The sequence below is a fragment of the Apis florea genome, unplaced genomic scaffold, assembly GCF_048593485.1.
Source record: "Apis florea isolate Af1SG1 unplaced genomic scaffold, ASM4859348v1 contig_3785_pilon, whole genome shotgun sequence".
NCBI classification, from domain to species: domain Eukaryota; kingdom Metazoa; phylum Arthropoda; class Insecta; order Hymenoptera; family Apidae; genus Apis; species Apis florea.
In genome coordinates, this window is record NW_028256852.1 from 233,795 (window position 1) to 252,903 (window position 19,109).

Consider the following 19,109-nt stretch of genomic DNA (forward strand, 5'->3'; position numbering starts at 1 on the left):
AAATTTTTTAATATTAATATAAAATTTTATTATTTTTTAAAGTTTTTAACTTTTTCAATTTAAATCCATACTTTTTTTTATTATTTTTAAAATTTTGATACTAATAACAACAGATTCTAAAGAAAGTATTTTTTTTATTATTCGTGTTATTTTTATATAAATTATTTATTATATAAAAAAAATTGTTATTCAACAATCAAAATAAAATTAAAAACATAAAATATTCAAAAAACAGGCAATATATTACAATTTTATTACTTTGAAACTTATACTTGAAACTTATAAAAATGTAAAAATCTGTAAATATTTATAATTTCAAAACAAATTTTAAAATTTATAAATGGGCATTTGAATATAGCAAATATTAATTTTTTTTTATCTTCAATGTTCAAAACATTTATTTTATCTATAATGATATATATATTTTATCTATATATCATTATTGTCTATAAAATATTTATTATTATTATTATAAATTTTAAATTATATTAATACAAAAATATTAAATATTTGTCTTCCAAATTTTTAAAATCCCTATTATTTTGAAATTGAAACTTCAAAACAGCAAAATTAAAATAAATTCAATGCATTATAACATTGTAAATTACATAATTCAAAAATTCTGATAAAAAAGGCTTGCAAATTGCAACAAGTTTTCATGAAAGTTATGCATCATTATATCCTAGTAATGAGAACAATAAGATGTTATATATTTTTTTCGTATGGAAATTCACTACAGAAAAATTAAATTATATTTAGTTGATAGTAGGAATATCATATAGTCTATGTTTAACTAACTTTGGATATTTCTTATTATTTCTTGTTCCACCTTTTAATTTTCACCAATTATTTCCAGTGAGAATTCTTGTTGAACTGAAGTTATTGATATCAACATAACCACAATAATATATAATTTTTCAGTAATCCTGCATATGTTTTAATTAAAGATCTACATTTATCTATATATTATTATAATAAAAATAAAAATAGTGTAAAATGTCGAAACGTCCAGAACATTTAGCTCCACCTGAATTGGTAAGAATAAATTTTAAATTGGTTATATTATGAATTTCAAGTATTTATTTTTATTATAGTTTTACGATGAATCCGAAGCTCGAAAATATACTCAAAAGTAAGATTTTTAATAATAATACTTTTTTTTTTAATAATTATATCCTTCTATACTCTACTTTAAACAAATATAAATTTGCTCTTTATAGTTCTCGCATGATAGATATACAAGAGCAAATGTGTAGACGTGCTCTAGAACTTCTTTTACTACCACATGATAAAACTATTTTACTCTTAGATATTGGTTGTGGCTCAGGATTAAGTGGCAGTGTAATTGAGAAATACGGACATATATGGATAGGAATTGATATATCTCATGCAATGCTTGGCAAGTATATGCAAAATGTTATTTTAATAAATTATATTTCACATAATTTTAATTATTTTTAATACAAATATTTTATAGAAATAGCTTTAGAAAGAGAAGTGGATGGAGATTTAATTTTAGGAGATATGGGTCAAGGAATGCCATTTAAAGCAGGAAGTTTTGATGGAGCAATAAGCATTTCTGCATTACAATGGTTATGTAATGCAGATAAAAATACTCATGATCCTTCAAAACGATTATACAAATTTTTTTCTACATTATTTTCATGCTTATCAAGATCAGCTAGAGCTGTATTTCAATTTTATCCTGAAAATAGTGAACAAATTGAATTAATTACAACACAAGCAACAAAAGCAGGTTTTTATGGGGGTGTAGTTGTTGATTTTCCAAACAGTACCAAAGCAAAAAAATATTTCTTGGTATTAATGATAGGTGGATTTACTATTCTTCCATCAGCTTTAGGTGTTAATGATACTGAGTCTGTTATATCTTACACATCTAGAAGGTTAAGTTCTAAATTTCTTTAATTTATATTAAATGAAATCTTAAACATTTTTTTTTTTTTTAGTCTTACTTATTAATTCTTATTTTTTTAGAGAACAAATAAAAAAAGCCAAAAATAAATCGTTAAAAAGTAGCAAAAATTGGATTATGGAAAAGAAAGAAAGACGTCGAAAACAAGGAAAGAAAGTACGAGAAGACTCAAAATATACAGGAAGGAAAAGGTGTGGAAAATTATAATATTTTTTCTAATTTTTATATATTTTTAATTTCTGTTTCAAAAGAATAAATATTTATTTATTTATTAAATTTGTTATCTATTTTTCTATTTCTTATATTTTTAATTGTGTTTAAAATGCATTTATATAAAAAAAAAAAAGATTTCAATATTACAAAATTAAAAATCATTTAAATATTTCATTTATTATACAAAGAAAAATACATAATTGATAATTCTATTTTATATATATATTCTAAGGTTTTGTATTTTATAATGATTTAATCAGGTAATAAGAATTTAGACAAACTATTATAAACATCAGGATGTGTAGTTTTTTTAAGTTCTTTCCTATCTAACCAACAATGTCTTACATTAGAAGAAATATCTCCACTTATATATTTTGCTAAAAAATAGAAAATTTTTGCCCCATCTTGACCTTTTTCCTGTATATTTTTAGGATATTTATATTGATAAAATCCAATTGGTGCATTGCCATAAAATTTTACTTTTATGTTATTACCACATAGTTCTTGTAATGTTCTATGTGCAGTCTGAAATAAACATTGATAATTATATTATAAAACAAAAAATAAATAAAATATATATAATTCTTACTTGTATCATACTTTCTCCATGTTTTCTTTTACTTTGTGGAGGAATCCAAAAGTTTGAAGTACCAATTTTTTGTTCTACTAATAATACTAAATTTTTATCTAATTTTCGTTTCAATGATACAATGGTATTGTCCTCTTCATTTTCTATAATTTAAGTAAATTAGATATAAGAAATATGGTTAAATTATTTAAAATCATTAAAATTTATACCACTTCTTGATGCAAATTTAAACTTAGTAAGTTCTTCTTCCCAAGAATCTTCAAAATCTTGTATTGTTTGAGTAGAAGTTGTCTTCTCAGATGCAGATAATTTTATTTTTTGATTTTTTTCCTTCTGTTTTTGCATTTCAAAATCAGATATCATACTATTTTCAAATTCTATATATTGTAACATTTTTTGATATCTTGCTTCTATATCTAACATTGGTTTTGTAATTATTGGATGACGTTCCAAACAAACAGCACTTAATAAATCCCATTTCTCCAAAACATCTATATCTTGTTCCGAAAGAGTTCGAGATATAACCTTTGATGTTGATGAAATACCTATATAAAATGTATTTTCTTTAATCTAAATGATTTCATGAAATTATGTGAAAATGAAATGTATATTAAATACTTTGAAATATATTGTTTTACAAAACGAATGTAAAAAATCATAAATTTATAAATTTAATTATAATAATTTACATGTTAAAGGCGAAGCACTTGATGTACATAATGTTAAAATTCTTTTAAACATCATTGTTTCATACTTTAGGATACTTGAAAAATTAAAAATTTTTTTGAGTTAAAGTAAAGATAAAATAAATACAAATAAATAATAGACGTGATAAATAATAAATAATATTATGAATTTCTAGAAGCTATAAAAATTGTAATTTTAAGGTTATTAAACAAAGTTGCTGGAAGGATTCTCTACTGTAAGAAAAAAAAATGACGTCATATATACATCGTTATATAGCTCGAAAATTATAATTATGATTATTATCCTTGGGAAAAATTAAATTGCTTTGTTCTTGGTTATAATTAAAATTTAAATATTAATTAAAATAAAATTCATCCAAACTTGCACGATTTTAATAATAATTTTTAAAATTATATTCATAATATTTTTATATTTGATGTTAATATTAATAATAAATTTATTTTATTAATAATAAATTTAAATTATATATCCTATATAATTTAATTGATATTTCATATTATTTTATTTACATTTTATTTATTTATTTTTTTAATAAATATTTTATCTCAACTATATTTTTTCTTCTAAATAAATAATATTTATTTAATAAATAATAAATATTTATTTAATAAATTGAAATATATAAATAATAATGACAATTTTTAATAAATACTATTAAACTACTATATTTATTGTTTCATATATATGTAGAATTCATATGTGGCGCGTTTAAATTTTCACTATAGAAAGATATATAATATTTTAAAAGAACAATTAGTAGTAATTAAATTTATCATGTTGGTAAGACAAAATCATTTTTGACGTTTGATATTCTTTACTTAATGCCAACGTTACGTTAATGTTCCACGTTGTAGGATTGACGATTGCGTTGCTGTCCTTCCACGTTGCAGAGATGGTAGCCGGTACTGCTATTTTCAAGCAGCGTAGTTGAATGTTGCTTTGAAGTGAGTGTTCAAGAACAGGGATAAATCGATTTTTATAACAGAAAAGTTAGTTTTAAAACAAGGCAACGAAATGAAGAAGTTTAGCATTTTTTTATTAATTTTCATTTCAACAATTACTTTTACAATGAATAGAGGTAATAAACAATAATGAAATATTAATTAATATTTATTTTACAATTTATATTTAAAATATTTGTAATGTATTTGAAAAACATATGGAAAAATTATATTTTTTTCGTTTTTATTTTTTTCTTTTATATGTAATTTATATTAAACATATTAACACAGTTTTTTAAAATATCAATTAAAGTAATATTTTTCATAATAAATAATAAAATAAATTTATATATAAATGATATTTTATAATATTTTTTTATAATTATATTGATTATATTAATGTTTAAATTTGTATTTGTTTATAAATAAACAATAATTTATAAATAAATTATATATAAATAATTATGTTATGAATGCATGTTTTTAATTTTCATTATAGTTTATGCTCAAGAAGATGAAAATATAGATGATATCGTAGATATTGAAGGCGAAGATAATTCTATAATAACAGATGAAGAACCAGAAGATGAAATAACTACTGCTTCATCTGATGCAGATACAACTATATTATTTACTAAACCAGTTTACAATGGATTATCAACATTAGGTATATATATAAATCTTTTGAAATCATAGAATATATTTTTTTACTTGTGAAATTGGAAATTAATATTTCATTTGATTTTTTAGAATTACCAGCTGGAAATTTAGTTGAATTTCTTGTCGGTTTCACCAATAAAGGAGAATCTGATTTTGTTCTTGAATCTGTAGATGCTTCTTTCCGTTATGCAATGAATTTTAATTTTTATATTCAAAATTTTTCAACTGTTATATACAACAAAATTGTAAAACCAAAACATGAAGCAACATTAGCATATTCGTTTATTCCATCAGAAAATCTTGCTGGGAGACCTTTCGGCTTTAATATTAATTTGAATTATAGAGATGCTGTATGTAATATTATAATATAATATTCATTTTCAAACATAATTGTTCAAAAAATTACTGAATCTATAATTTCACAGAATGGTATTAGCTTCAATGAAGCTGTCTATAATGAAACTGTGCAAATAATAGAATTGGATGATGGTCTTGATGGAGAAACAATTTTCTTATATGTTTTTCTGGCAGCATGTGTAATATTAACACTTGTAGGAGGGCAACAACTTCTTTCATCTCTTGGCCGTAAATCTCGATCTTCTAGTACTCGTAAAACACCTGTTGAAATGGGTACTTCCAATCCTAATAATGTAGATTATGATTGGTTACCAAAAGAAACATTAAATAGAATTAGTAAGTACTATATATTTTAAAAATTAAGTTTAAAATAATATTTTTTTTTAAATAAATTTTAAAAAAATGTTTCTTTATAGATAAATCTCCTAGAACTCCTAGACAAAGTCCTAGGCAACGAAAAGTTAAAAGAACTGATGACTGATATTAATATATGCGTGCGTCTGCGTGTGTGTGACTATCATGTGTAAATAAAAGAGGAAGTATGATTTCACATTTATGATAATTCTTTAACAAAAAATTTTCACATTTTTGCATTCATGATATATTAAAATGAGAATTTACCATCATTATTATGTATTTAAGATATCTAAAACAAATGGCTTACATTATACTTTGTAATGAAACATAAAATAAAATTTGTAATTTATTTTGAATGTTATAAAATGTTATGACATTCATGACAATCAAGAAAAAAAGAGATAATGCAAATCAGAACATATAATTGTTTTATGTAAGTAATACAATTTTCATGCACTGCTATTTATAAATCACACCAATATATATATATCTTATAATCATTGTTTATTTTGTTATTGATCTCTGAAGAAATGTTATATTAATAAAATAATTTTGTATAATTTATTTATATATTATTTATAATATAGAATTTTGATAATTCCATAATTATAATTTAATATAATTTAAAAATATTTTGTGCTAGCAAGTGTAGAAGTATATTTTTTCTATGTTTGCATCAAGTACTTTTAACTATGACAATTAATTTTTAAATATAATTTTTAATAAAAAATGAGAATTTCATAAAAGAAATTTAGTTTTATGTTAATAGAATTTAAGTAATAATATGAAAAGATATACTTGTGTAATAATCGCGAAATATATATATTATTTATAAATTCACAAATAATAAGAAATAAAATGTTTTTTTAAATTAATTTTTAATTAAGGATATATAATTATATATATTAATGTAGAAATATTAAAAATTATATAAAATTTTTTTTATATAATTTCTTGTATATTTATTTGTTATTAAAATATTATTTGATATTTTTTGTTATAATCTTTCATTTTTAAATATTATTTAAACTATTTAAACAAAAAAATAAATAGAATATATTTTACAACACCATATTTGTTATTTTTATGTATTGTATTCTAACCTAATCTACGTAATCACTAAATAATACACGTCATACATTGTCAGTGAGTTGTACTTACTTATGTGCATAATCTGATAATATATTAATTGTGATATTAATATAAGAGTTACAAAAATGTCGGATGTAAGAAATTGGTTTAATTCTTTACCAATTTTCACAAGATATTGGCTATTATGTACAGTAGTTTGTACATTAGTAGGAAGATTCGGATTAATAAATCCGACTTCACTAATACTTATAAATGACCGCTTCATAAACAATTTTGAAATTTGGAGAGCAGCAACCAGTGTTTTCTTCTATCCTCTTAATCCAAGTACAGGCTTTCATTTTTTGATTAATTGTTATTTCTTATATAATTATTCGCTGAGGTTAGAACGTGGGGAATATGATGGAAGACCAGCAGATTATTGTTTCTTACTCTTATTCAACTGGATATGCTGCGTTATCATAGGACTTATTGGTGAATTTCATTTTCTCATGGATCCTATGGTACTTAGCATATTATATGTTTGGTGTCAGTTAAATAAAGATGCTACTGTTAATTTCTGGTTTGGTAAGTCTTTTTATAAATAAAACTACTAAATTTGAATATTTTTTTATTTTTAATTTAATCTATCAATTTTTATTTCTATAACAGGTACATCATTTAAAGCAATATATTTTCCATGGGTATTGTTTGCGTTTAATCTTATTATATCTGGAGGTGGTATGATGGAACTTTTTGGTATTTTAGTGGGACATCTTTATGTATTTTTGAAATTTAAATATCCTCAAGAACTTGGTGGATTTGAGCTTTTGAATACTCCAAAAATTCTTGAATCTTATTTTCCACCTCAAAGAGGTAATATTAGATGGTTTGGATCTGTACCTATACAAAGATCACAGACTCAACATACTAGAAATACATTTGGTGGTCATAATTGGGGACGAGGATATGTCTTAGGAGAATAAATTGTTAATTTTATCATGAAAAAATGATATTAAATTTTTTCCATTATTTTCATTCGATTAGTTTTATTAAAACATATATAAAAAAAAATGTGTAAGTAATTTTGTTTTTATAATATATCTTCAAAAATTTATTAAAAATAAATACACTTAATATACTAATTCAATATGTAGAATATCTTTAATATTTTTTTGTATATGACAGAATGATAAAATTTTATTTATATAAAAAAATTAATTATATTTGCAATTTTGTATCTTAATTTTATAAATTATAAATATATTTTTTAATAATACAATCAAGTAATTGCATTAGTAATTAATAAGTTTTGAAATTTTATTATATAATAAAATTTCATATAATTCTAATTTATGCAATAAAAATGTTAAAAGAAAATAATTTATAAAAGAAAAATATAACTAGACTTGATATGATAACTATAAAGTTTTATATAAATGAAAATAAATATTAATCTTTTAATACAAGAATTATTTCTAATATATGATTTGCAAATAAAACTATATAATTATACAATATATTACTTATATAATATTATTATTAATATATTTAAAAAACTAATATTTAGTTAATATTTAATAATAAATATATTATATTAGATGTATATAAAATTAAATAAATATTAATTAAATATTAATTAAATATTCATCTTTCATAATTTAAATAATTTTAATTTTTTTAGTTTATTAAAAAAGGGAATATACATAAAAGTATAACATTTTGATATTAAAAATGTTTTATTTTTACTCCTTATGAAAAATCTGAAACAGTAAAAATGTAAAATTTTTACAATTAAAAAATATATATAATAATATATATAGAATATATATTAAAATTTTAACTATCAAATTTTATATCTTGCCTAAATTGTCCAAGTGCTATCAATTATTCCAGCTTAATATATTTTAATATATATATATCATATACATCTTATTAAAAAATAAAATTATTTAAATATTTTATAATGCATTTAGCACTTTATATTATTATTATCAATAAATTTATATATATGATATAAATATAATTATTCATTTAAATAATTCAATTATTTTTTTGGTACTTAAATCAGGATATTTTATTTTATCTATCGAGTGTTTAAATGAAGAAAAGGAAATCATTACTAATATAATGACATATATCTTCTTTTCAATCTATTATTCTGATGAATATACATAAAAATTAATTATTAAATAATGATTTTTTATTGAGGTTTTCTCCTCAGTAGCAATATCCCTGATAGCTTGCAGATTATTACAGCTAATCAGGTGGATGGGATGCTAACCCCTACCAAAAGCTCAAAGCATATATTTTCATCACAGAATTATTTTTTTATCATTTTAACAATATAATAAATTCATTAAATTCATAATAATGTGTTGAAAATATTAGCTAAGAGCTTTAACTTACCATATTACTCATCTGGTACTTGAAGTTTTCCACCATTAATCTCTTCAATGAGATCTCGTGGTGGTCTACCTTCAACTGTACATCCAACTGATTGACAAGTTCCTAATATTTCCTTAACAGTACCACTAAGATATTTTGACATAGATCTTGGTCTCATTGATCGAGCAATAGAAACAATATCATCAAATGATAAATTTCCATTGTGTTTGATATTTTTCTGCCTTTTACGATCTCTTGGAGGTTCTTTCAATGATTTAATAATTAATGATGCAGCAGATGGAACTACTGAAATTGTAGCTTGTCTATTCTGAATTGTCAATTGTACAGTAATTTTCAAACCCTTCCAGTCACTAGTAGCTTTAGCAATATCATCACCAACTTTTTTTGGAGACTATAAAAATAAAACATTTTATAAATATTTTATATGTTGAGTCAAGTATTAAAAAAAAATTTTCATTTTTAAATAATATATATTTATAAAACACAAACTCACCAAACCAAGAGGGCCAATTTTCGGAGCTAGAGATGAAGTTGCTCCTACTTCACCTCCAACGCATCGCAAATAAACTATTGAAATAAATGTATTAAGAAATTTTGTTTTTTTTTTAACATTATATATATAGAAAATTAAAAATATACCTTTCTTAATTTCATTAGGATCAAATTTAGGAGGCATTTTGATTATAAATACGTAAAAAAATAATAACTAAATATTTGATGAAATACGATTTTTAATCTTTATTTTAAAATCTAAGAACGATACATACACGTGGCAAAGCTACGTTCAAAAGGAATAAAAGAGGTTATTCAACTATATATTTAGGAGCAACGTAACATGAACTATATAATTTAAAGTAGTTTTACGTTCGTTTAATTTGAGCATTTCACTAGTTACTTTTAGTTATTTTTGTTTGAAGTGATTTATAAGGAAGTCTGATAATTTCTAAGGAGAAAATGAAATTCTCTCAGTAGTTTTGAATAATAAATTTATTATTGGTTATATTTTTGAATTATGAATATATACTTTACTTAAATTTATTATAACTTAATTATTTAACAAATTAATTTTATAATAAATTTAAGTATATAGTAATAAAAATTAAATTTACTAAATTTCTAATATATTTTATAGTATATTGCGTCTATTATTATCTCTAATAAAAATTGACAGTATATATAACTATAAAAATTGATATATAAACTATATAATAAATTGATACTAATTAAATAAAATATTTTGTATATAAATAATTAATATAAATAATATAAATTTGCTAAGTGATCTACAAATATTGTGATAAATTGCGATTTTAATTATTAATTTAAGAAATATTGGTATCAGAATTGTTACATACATTATATATTTACTTGTATCATTGTCAAAATTATATATTCATACATGGCTCGAGATAAATGAGGCAAAGATAAAATCATCTATGTGATATCATATGAAGATATTTAATGGAAAGTTTTTTACTTTCAAAATAATAGTATATAAATACTTATTATACGAAATGAAATTTAATAATTATTACGTTTAAAATATATATTTTATTTTATTATCTGTTAACTTTTATTTTACTTTTTAATATCATTTCGTTTCTTGACATATATCATGGAAATTATAATTTAAAAAAAAATTAAATTTTAATTAAGATGATAATATTAAATTTATAATTATTTCCTTATAATATATTTCAATTAAAAAAAATGTTAAGAATAATGCAAATATTTAGATAACATATTGCAATGAATTAAAAATTAAAATTTTTCAATTCAGCAATATTTTTTACTTAGATTTCAGAACATCACTTTTATTGTTCTTGAAATTCTTTATACAAACATATAACATATTTTACTACTTTAATAATTATTAAAATATAATTTACAACCAAATATGAAATATAAATATAAACATATTATCTCATTTGTTGCAAATTCATAATTTTCTTAATATCAAAATTGTTGCTGTTACATTGAATTTTGCTTATATGTATATGTCCATAATATCGTGTGCATTATTATAATCGCCGCTTCTATATTTTTTTTATAAATATATCCTAACAATCATTTAATATATTTAACATTAAAAATTTAAAATATATTTAAAATAACCTTTAAAAAATATAACCAGCAGAATTACCGAACAATATCCTATACACTCCTCTATTATAAAAATAGCTCAATTTCTGTTTAATAAATTTCCATAGAAAAAGAACATATGACATCATATTAGAAATGTTATAGGCAGATACATCACCAGACTTCCTCCAAGTCAAAACAAAGCGTCATATCATGTTAATATATTATTTTCATTCGGCAATTCTGATAAGCTAATATTAATCAATGTTAGTATCTATTCATAAAAACTTTGAACATTCCATTTCTCGGATTTCTTCAGATCTGAGAAATAAAAAAATAAAATTCTTTTGTATAATTAAAATTACAATGACTAAAATTACAATGATAGTAATATCAGCCTTTATAGTTGGTATAAATATTTATCGTGGTAATTTCAATTATGTTATATATTTTTATATTCTGTAAAAAAAGGATCTATATAATACCCAAGTTCATTATAAATAGATATTGAGTATGATAATATTAGTTCATTCATTATATTTTAGATGTTACTCATCATAAGTTTATACAAATGTATACGCAAAATTCTATAATTTAAATCATATATAAGCTAATAATTAATAATTTTTGTTAATATTTCAAAAATTATGAATTTATAACAATGCAAATTATTATAATTCTCGAAAAAATATACATTCAAACTTTCGATCAAACTATAATTCTTTCTACTAATAAAAATATATTCTACTTGTAGTACAATATCATTTTAAATTATTTTTTAGCCATAAATGTAATTAGCCATTATATTTATTTCAATTTAATTATGGATTTTTATACATAAACCGTATTTATAAATATTTATACATGATCTAAGATTAATTTTCATTGATGCACAGTTACAGATTTTCAATTATTTATTTTTATTTATTTATATATAAATTATCTTATTATTTTATAAATTACTTGTTAGATTAAGTTCACTTTTTTTTTTCTTAATTTAAAAACATATTCCAATAATTTAAAATATATTCCAATAATATTTTGTTACATAAAAAATTCCTAATATCTTATTATTAAATTTGTGAATTTAAACTTTTTTCTCCTAAAATAAATTTTAATCACATGATTATATTCAATGATTTTTTTGTTAGATTTAAGATATATTTATATATAATTTATTGTTACTTTTTATATATGTTTTCCACTTCTTTTTTATTTCAATAAATTTGGCAATTTATGTGTTAATTGTTAAACTCAATTGGTTAAGTAAATTTAATAAAACAAAGTATTATTTGAATTTTCTTGAATTAAATAAAATATAATATAAAATAATTATTACTTGATTTTTTCATTCATGGTTATTTTAATTTTTTCGACTTCAATAAGATATATAAGATATGTAAATTTTAATGAATAAATATTTCTGTTCTTCTGTGAGACAATATCTATGTATCTTAAACATGTTATTTTTTGCTTTATATTTTATATTTTATTATTTATTCATAAAAAAAGAAAGAATAAAAATTGAATAGAAAAAATCGAATCTAAATAATTAAAATTAATTGAAACATATCTATTATATTTCTGTTTTATGATCTTAAATACTATTAATTAATATTTGTTTAATTTACAAATTTAGATATTTCGTTCATCGATATAAATTGTTATATCAATTATTTATTTAACTATTACAACTTTAAACGGAAATTAAAAGTAATTTCTTAAAAATAAGCTATAATTCTCAATTTTTTTTTTACATGTTATTTATTAATTTTAAATTTTTATATTTAATAATGATTAATCTAATAAAATATATTTATATATCAAAACAAATATTTATAATTATAAATAATATATAAATATAAAAAAATATAAATATATAATAATATAATTATAAATAATTATTTCTTTTTTTATATTTAATATTAATGATATACTTTTTCTACATTTATCGTAATATTAAATATATTTTTTTTACTAAATATGAGCATTTCTAGATTTTTAAAAGTTTTATTATAATATATAAATATTCAATGAATTATCATTTTTTATTTTTTATTATTATAATTTATTTTTTCTTTTCATATAATGCAACACATAATGCAAAATATTAAATAAAATTCTTTAAAAATAATATTAGTATTTAATTCTAAGATCACTTACTTAATACAACATATAATGAATTTAAATTATATATCATTTAAAATTATATATACAAATTCTTGTAATTTTTTATTAAGTGTGTAAATAAGTTCTTTCCCTTTTTTTTCAAATTTAAGATTTTATTATATAAATCAGGTACAAGATTATGTCTCAAAGTATACATCCTCATTTTCTATAATCTTTTCCCATATAATAAGTAAATTATAAATTCCATTGCTGAAGAATGACAGCTACTTGCTGGTTATAAAGTCATCAATACATTTTCGAATATCTTCTTCCGAATTGAAGTGCTTCTTTGATAATTGATGTTGCAAATTCCGAAAAAGATGATAGTTTAAAAAAACTAGGTCTGGAGAATATATTGCATGTGGATTTCCCATTCCAACTCATAAATTGTATCTCACGTTTCTTTTATAATATGTGATGTTTGTTGTTGTGCTACAAAATCACATATATTGTTATTTAGTAAACGACCATTTCTGCTCTAGCTGGTTGTATAAATTCATTATTTGATTTTAATAATATTTGGCAGTTATTGTCCTATCAGATGGAAGCAGTTTATAATGGATGATTCCTTGGAAATCTTGTCATATAAACAGCAAAACTTTTTTGCAATGTAAGTTCGATTTTGCCATTGAAGTCAACAGTTTCCCAGGATTAACCCATGATTTTCATCGTTTGAGATCATCATATAAGATCTATTTTTCATCAGCAGTAATAATTTTCTGCAGAAAATTTTTCCTTTTATGCCATGAAAGCAAGGCAACAGAAATCTCAAGTTTTTCTTATTCATATGGAACTCATCGCTCTAACTTTTGAATCTTACCCAATTGTTTCAATCGGATAGATACTGCTTGTCTGGTGACTCCCAATCTTTCTGCTAATTCTTCTTGCGTCTGGGTTGGATTTTCGTTGAGTAATTTTTCTAACTCACCGTCATCAAACTTTCTCGGTGCACCTGAACGATCATCGTCTTCCAAATTAAAATTTCCAGCTTTAAATCTTTGGTACCACTTTTTGCATGTTCTGTAAGACACAGCGTTTTCTCCCAGTGCCGTACAAACCATTTCAGTAGCTTCAACAGCTGATTTCCTAAGCTGGAATGCAAAAAGTAAGCAGTGACGCAAATGATGTTTCTCGCACGCCATATTGTTTGAAATTGTTGCATAGGACTAGAAACTCTTAGAGCGCTCATCACTACTCTTCTTAAAAATAAAAGAATGTTCTTTCTGGCATCACAAATAAAAAGTAATTAAAATTTAGTCAGAAGTTATTTATCTGCACACCGCAATATATGAATCATAAAAATTATGATTAATAATTAAAATTTATATAAAAGCATGTAGTTTAGTTAATATTTTTTTATTTGATAATATATTTTATAATAAATATAAAAAAATTTTTAATTAAAATTTAATTAGAAATAAAAATATTTAATAAATTAAAAAAATTTGTTATTGTGTACCAAATTTATTAAAAATCACTTATTGTTGATAACAATAAAATATTAAAATAGTTCTATATATTTTATATATTATCTCAATGAGATAAAATAAATAATAATTAATTAAAACAAATCACAATAACAAAATTCGAATCAATTATTTATCATAAAAATAAAAAAATTATAATGAAATTAATTAAATTATTAATCGAAATAGAAGCATCTTTCAATAGATAATATTAAAAGATATAAAGAAGAAAATTACATATTACATAAATCAAAAGAGTAATAAGAAAATAAATAAAAGATGAGAGAAATAAATATGAGGGGTGCATCCTCACAAAAATTAAGAATAATTTCAAAATTAGTATAATTACAATTCTTTTTGAAAAATATTAAAATAAGTGATTCAAGTAAATAATATAGTGATAAAGTAAGTGATTCAAGTAAAAGAAAAAAAATATTAAGAAAATATCATCAAATCATAATACAAATATTTAAAAAAAAATTATTATTTATAATTATTCATAAGTTCACAAAAAAAGATGTGAATTTATTAAAATATATGTAAAAAAAATGTAAAAAAATTTTTGGAAAAATATAATTTTTATAAATGAATCGAAATTTAATATTTTTGATTGAAATGAGTAATTAATTGTATGAAAAAAAAAAAAAAAAAGTAATTAATATTAAGAATTTCTGAATGATAATTAAATTTGGATCTTGAATAATCTAATTGTATGTCAGCATTTGAAAATTTAATATTTATTAATGAACATAATGACAAGATGAAAATATATTGAAAAATAATCTAAAAATCAATGCAATCAATCAAGAAATATTTATTTTGAATAACTTTAAATTTTGTTGGCGAAACGATCTTAAACACATTCTTATGTAGTTAAGAATTGATTATTGTATAACTGCCTTAAAATTCTTTAAACACTTTTATCTATATGTCTTGATATTAATATAACATATCATTAATTTCACATATGTAAAACGAATTTATATAAAACAAAATAATTATAAGAAAAATAAAAATTAAAAATAAGATACATAACATTAAAACTAAGAAAAATCTAAAAAAAATGTTCTACAAAAAATAATTCTCAAATTTTTCGAAAATATATAACAATAATAAGATCCAGCTATATTACATTTAATACATAATTTTATATAAATGACAAATTTTTTTTAGTTTATTATATATTACTAAAAATTTTATTATATTTTTATCACATATAAATAAAAAAACATTGAATTATGTGCATATAAATTTTTCAATTTGTACAATTTTAAAAAAAAAATCATCTGAATGTTTATGTATGATTTTAAATGGTATGTATTTACTTATAAATCCTCATTTAATATTAAAAAAAAATTAATAATAATAATGATAGTAAATAGTTATGTAAGTAAAAGAAAATATTTATACAAATTTGTTTTATAAATACTTGGAGTGAAATAATTATAAATAATCAATAAAATTCGTATTAATATATATGAAAGCATTATGTAGATAAATGACAATTCCAAAATGTAATAATAATTTGAATGTTCAAAGATAAATATATTTTATTAATATATAAAATATAATATATACATATTGATAATATTTAAATTGTTTCTACTTCACCAGTAATAGCAATAGCTTCAATTTCAAGTTGTGCTGCCTACAATAATATTTTGCATTTAATTTTAATAGTTAAGATTTTAAAATGTCTAATATATGTACATGTATAAAATATTATTTCATACCATTGGTAATTTTCCAACTTGAAATGTAGATCTAGCAGGATAATTTTCCTTGAAAACTAAATAAAAAAAAAAAGAATTGTGTATATAAATTTATACATAAATAAATTGATAACATAGAAATTAATATATTTATATATACATATGTAAATCTCACATTCTTTGTAAACTTCATTTACATCAGTGAAATCATTAATATCTTGTAAGAAAATTGTTGTTTTAATAACTGTAAATAAATATAAAAAATGAAGTATTATCATTATTTTAATCTATATCTATAAATGTATAAAACATAAATAGCTTTCTTGATTATTTCATAACTAAGGAAAAAAATTGAGAAATGAATTTCCAAATAAATATATAACCTTTATTATAATTAGATCCAGCTTCCTTTAAAATATGTCCCATATTTAGAAGAGCTTGACGAGTTTCTGCAACCGTACCTCCACTAACAAGTTTTTTAGTTTTAACATCAATACCAAGAATTCCAGACAAATACAAAGTATGATTTACAAGTATAGCTTGGCTATTAAAAAAAATTATTTACAATAATTAAATGTTTACATACAATTTAATTAAATTTTTGTTTTGTTACATTAAAAAATTTAATGTTTAATCCAAAACAAAAAATATTATAATTTATGAAAATAATTATTGCTTACTTATATGGTCCAACAGGTTTTGGACATAATGGAGATGATATTATTTTTCTTATAGTTTTCTGTGATGCCATTACTTTAGTTTGAATACATTTATTAGTCGATTGAAACTGTTCCACTATGTACTCTTCTTTCTTATGAATATTTTATATTGATAAACTTTTGACCTCTTGTTAAAAGAAATATCTTATCTTGTATTCAATTCTTTCTTATGTATAATTTTCACAAAGATTTTTATATATAATATATGTAAAATAGAAAAAATAATACATAAAAATTAAAATATATTTTCATATTTGTTTTATATGTAAAATTTACATATAGAGGATTCAGAAGTCAATTTAAATTTATTGAAATCAAGATATATAAGATTTTTATAAATTAATTATAAAAAAATCACAATCAGTAATGATATAAAAATGATTTTTATTATAAACTAATATATGATATAATATAATATAAAAAACTTATATATAATATAAAGAATTGCAAGAGAAAAAAAAAATTGATTTCTTAAAAAAAAAAAAAAAAAAAAGTATCAAATTGAATGAAAAAATTGTAATGCTTAAAAATACTCAATAAATTAATATACTTACATCATATGTTTAAAAGTGTTCAATAAATTAATATACATCTGTATCTGTCAGTTTCACTGTTATTTATGTATCAAGATTCATTTGATTTAGGCTTCAAGATTGATGCTCGCTTTTTTAATTTAGATAAATTTCAATAAAATAAGTGATAATGTAATAATAATAATAATAAATCAAATATATATCTTTTTTTAATATATTTCTTTGTTCTGGATAGTGAAATTTTGTGCAACATTTAATAAATTCAAAAACTTTTCTTTGTTTTATATTTATTTCATAAAATGAAAATATTTTGCAAATATTGCATCTTGAAATATTTATAGAAAATAAAATATAATTAATTTTTACAAACTTTAGCCATTTTATGTTGAACTAGTTTATTTTAATATTTCGTAATTTTTCTGTTACAAATATGATTTTATAATTTTTTAAAAGTTAAAATCAAATCAATCTAATTGCATGAATTATAAATAAATTTTTTCTTTTTTTGATTTAATAATATCAAAAGTATTATTTGGCAGATAATTTAAATGCAAAAAATTTGTGATCAAAAATAGTAATTAATATTAATTTCTAGATCTTGATTAATTTTAATAAATAAATTTAATATTTCTGTTTTGATTTATATAATAATTTGAATACATAATAATATGGATATGACTTACATTGACTGTCATTTGAATAATTTTGCTTAATAAATCATCAATATTTTGTTAAATATATCACCATTTATAATTTGCATGTGATATAATAATTTAATTTATTTAGTAATTAAAAGTTTTAATGATAAAATTTTTAAATTATATAATTCTCTCTCAAAGAAAGTTGGACTTACACTGATTAATTACTGAAGTCTCCATATATTTAAAAGAAAGTTGATCTTTTATATAAAAATAAATCAAATTAGTCAAAATAAATTTTTAAAGTAATTGATTTCATCTTTTTAAAAATAAAATAATATAAAATTAAGATAATTAAAAATTTAATTATTCCCTAATTATTGATAAAATTATTAGTTAAACATAATATTAGATAATATTATTAATTAATTAATTAATTTCAAAAATTTTTCTAATAAAAAGATATTAAATAAATAATTTTATAATTTTTAAGTTATTTATAAATTATAAATAACTTATATTATTAAGTATTTTATAAATTATATTAATTTATTA

At 20.1% G+C, this 19,109-nt stretch overlaps 6 protein-coding genes and 1 long non-coding RNA gene across 14 annotated transcripts; 3 read left to right on the forward strand and 4 right to left on the reverse strand.

Annotated features, from left to right (window-relative positions):
- The first annotated feature begins 356 nt into the window (after positions 1-356).
- On the forward strand, positions 357-2,209 carry LOC100869191 (18S rRNA (guanine-N(7))-methyltransferase). Of its 4 annotated transcripts, none has more exons than XM_086915462.1 (6): positions 357-765; positions 857-1,035; positions 1,095-1,132; positions 1,221-1,399; positions 1,478-1,904; positions 1,996-2,209. In XM_086915462.1, the coding sequence occupies exons 2-6, from the start codon at positions 997-999 to the stop codon at positions 2,138-2,140; spliced, it is 828 nt and encodes a 275-aa protein (XP_086771588.1). In that variant the 5' UTR covers positions 357-765; positions 857-996; the 3' UTR covers positions 2,141-2,209. The 4 variants fall into 4 exon arrangements, with proteins under 4 accessions (XP_086771588.1, XP_003695735.1, XP_086771590.1 ...); XM_086915464.1 differs by having other exon boundaries at positions 567-765; positions 1,310-1,399; XM_003695687.4 differs by having other exon boundaries at positions 528-1,035.
- Positions 2,210-2,304: 95 nt separating this feature from the next.
- On the reverse strand, positions 2,305-4,301 carry mRpL46 (mitochondrial ribosomal protein L46). Its single transcript, XM_031917823.2, has 4 exons — positions 3,425-4,301; positions 2,945-3,280; positions 2,736-2,878; positions 2,305-2,671 (listed from the first exon to the last, which is right to left on the reverse strand). Exons 1-4 carry the CDS (start codon positions 3,477-3,479, stop codon positions 2,399-2,401), a joined length of 807 nt encoding a protein of 268 aa, XP_031773683.1. The 5' UTR covers positions 3,480-4,301; the 3' UTR covers positions 2,305-2,398.
- Positions 4,223-6,322, forward strand: l(1)G0320 (signal sequence receptor subunit 1 l(1)G0320). Its single transcript, XM_012489331.3, has 5 exons — positions 4,223-4,521; positions 4,884-5,051; positions 5,135-5,394; positions 5,470-5,737; positions 5,818-6,322. Exons 1-5 carry the CDS (start codon positions 4,458-4,460, stop codon positions 5,880-5,882), a joined length of 825 nt encoding a protein of 274 aa, XP_012344785.2. The 5' UTR covers positions 4,223-4,457; the 3' UTR covers positions 5,883-6,322.
- Positions 6,323-6,448: 126 nt separating this feature from the next.
- On the forward strand, positions 6,449-7,976 carry Der-1 (derlin 1). Its single transcript, XM_003695662.3, has 2 exons — positions 6,449-7,414; positions 7,499-7,976. The coding sequence occupies exons 1-2, from the start codon at positions 6,976-6,978 to the stop codon at positions 7,810-7,812; spliced, it is 753 nt and encodes a 250-aa protein (XP_003695710.2). The 5' UTR covers positions 6,449-6,975; the 3' UTR covers positions 7,813-7,976.
- On the reverse strand, positions 7,445-10,178 carry RpL12 (ribosomal protein L12). 2 transcript variants are annotated; one of them, XM_012489333.3, is made up of 4 exons: positions 9,875-10,134; positions 9,729-9,802; positions 9,236-9,626; positions 7,445-7,729 (listed from the first exon to the last, which is right to left on the reverse strand). In XM_012489333.3, exons 1-3 carry the CDS (start codon positions 9,909-9,911, stop codon positions 9,240-9,242), a joined length of 498 nt encoding a protein of 165 aa, XP_012344787.1. In that variant the 5' UTR covers positions 9,912-10,134; the 3' UTR covers positions 7,445-7,729; positions 9,236-9,239. The 2 variants fall into 2 exon arrangements, with proteins under 2 accessions (XP_012344787.1, XP_003695708.1); XM_003695660.4 differs by lacking the exon at positions 7,445-7,729 and adding an exon at positions 8,547-8,589 and having other exon boundaries at positions 9,875-10,178.
- Positions 10,179-11,020: 842 nt separating this feature from the next.
- On the reverse strand, positions 11,021-11,715 carry LOC147656394 (uncharacterized). The gene is made up of 2 exons (XR_015294517.1): positions 11,379-11,715; positions 11,021-11,295 (listed from the first exon to the last, which is right to left on the reverse strand). It is a non-coding gene; the product is annotated as an uncharacterized LOC147656394 (long non-coding RNA).
- A 4,761-nt stretch (positions 11,716-16,476) lies between these two features.
- Positions 16,477-18,592, reverse strand: UK114 (reactive intermediate imine deaminase A homolog UK114). 4 transcript variants are annotated; one of them, XM_086915468.1, is made up of 6 exons: positions 17,938-18,592; positions 17,345-17,545; positions 17,048-17,208; positions 16,840-16,908; positions 16,686-16,741; positions 16,477-16,600 (listed from the first exon to the last, which is right to left on the reverse strand). In XM_086915468.1, exons 2-6 carry the CDS (start codon positions 17,413-17,415, stop codon positions 16,544-16,546), a joined length of 414 nt encoding a protein of 137 aa, XP_086771594.1. In that variant the 5' UTR covers positions 17,416-17,545; positions 17,938-18,592; the 3' UTR covers positions 16,477-16,543. The 4 variants fall into 4 exon arrangements, with proteins under 4 accessions (XP_086771594.1, XP_086771595.1, XP_086771593.1 ...); XM_086915469.1 differs by having other exon boundaries at positions 17,345-17,549; XM_086915467.1 differs by having other exon boundaries at positions 16,825-16,908; positions 17,345-17,549.
- Between the last annotated feature and the right edge of the window lie 517 nt (positions 18,593-19,109).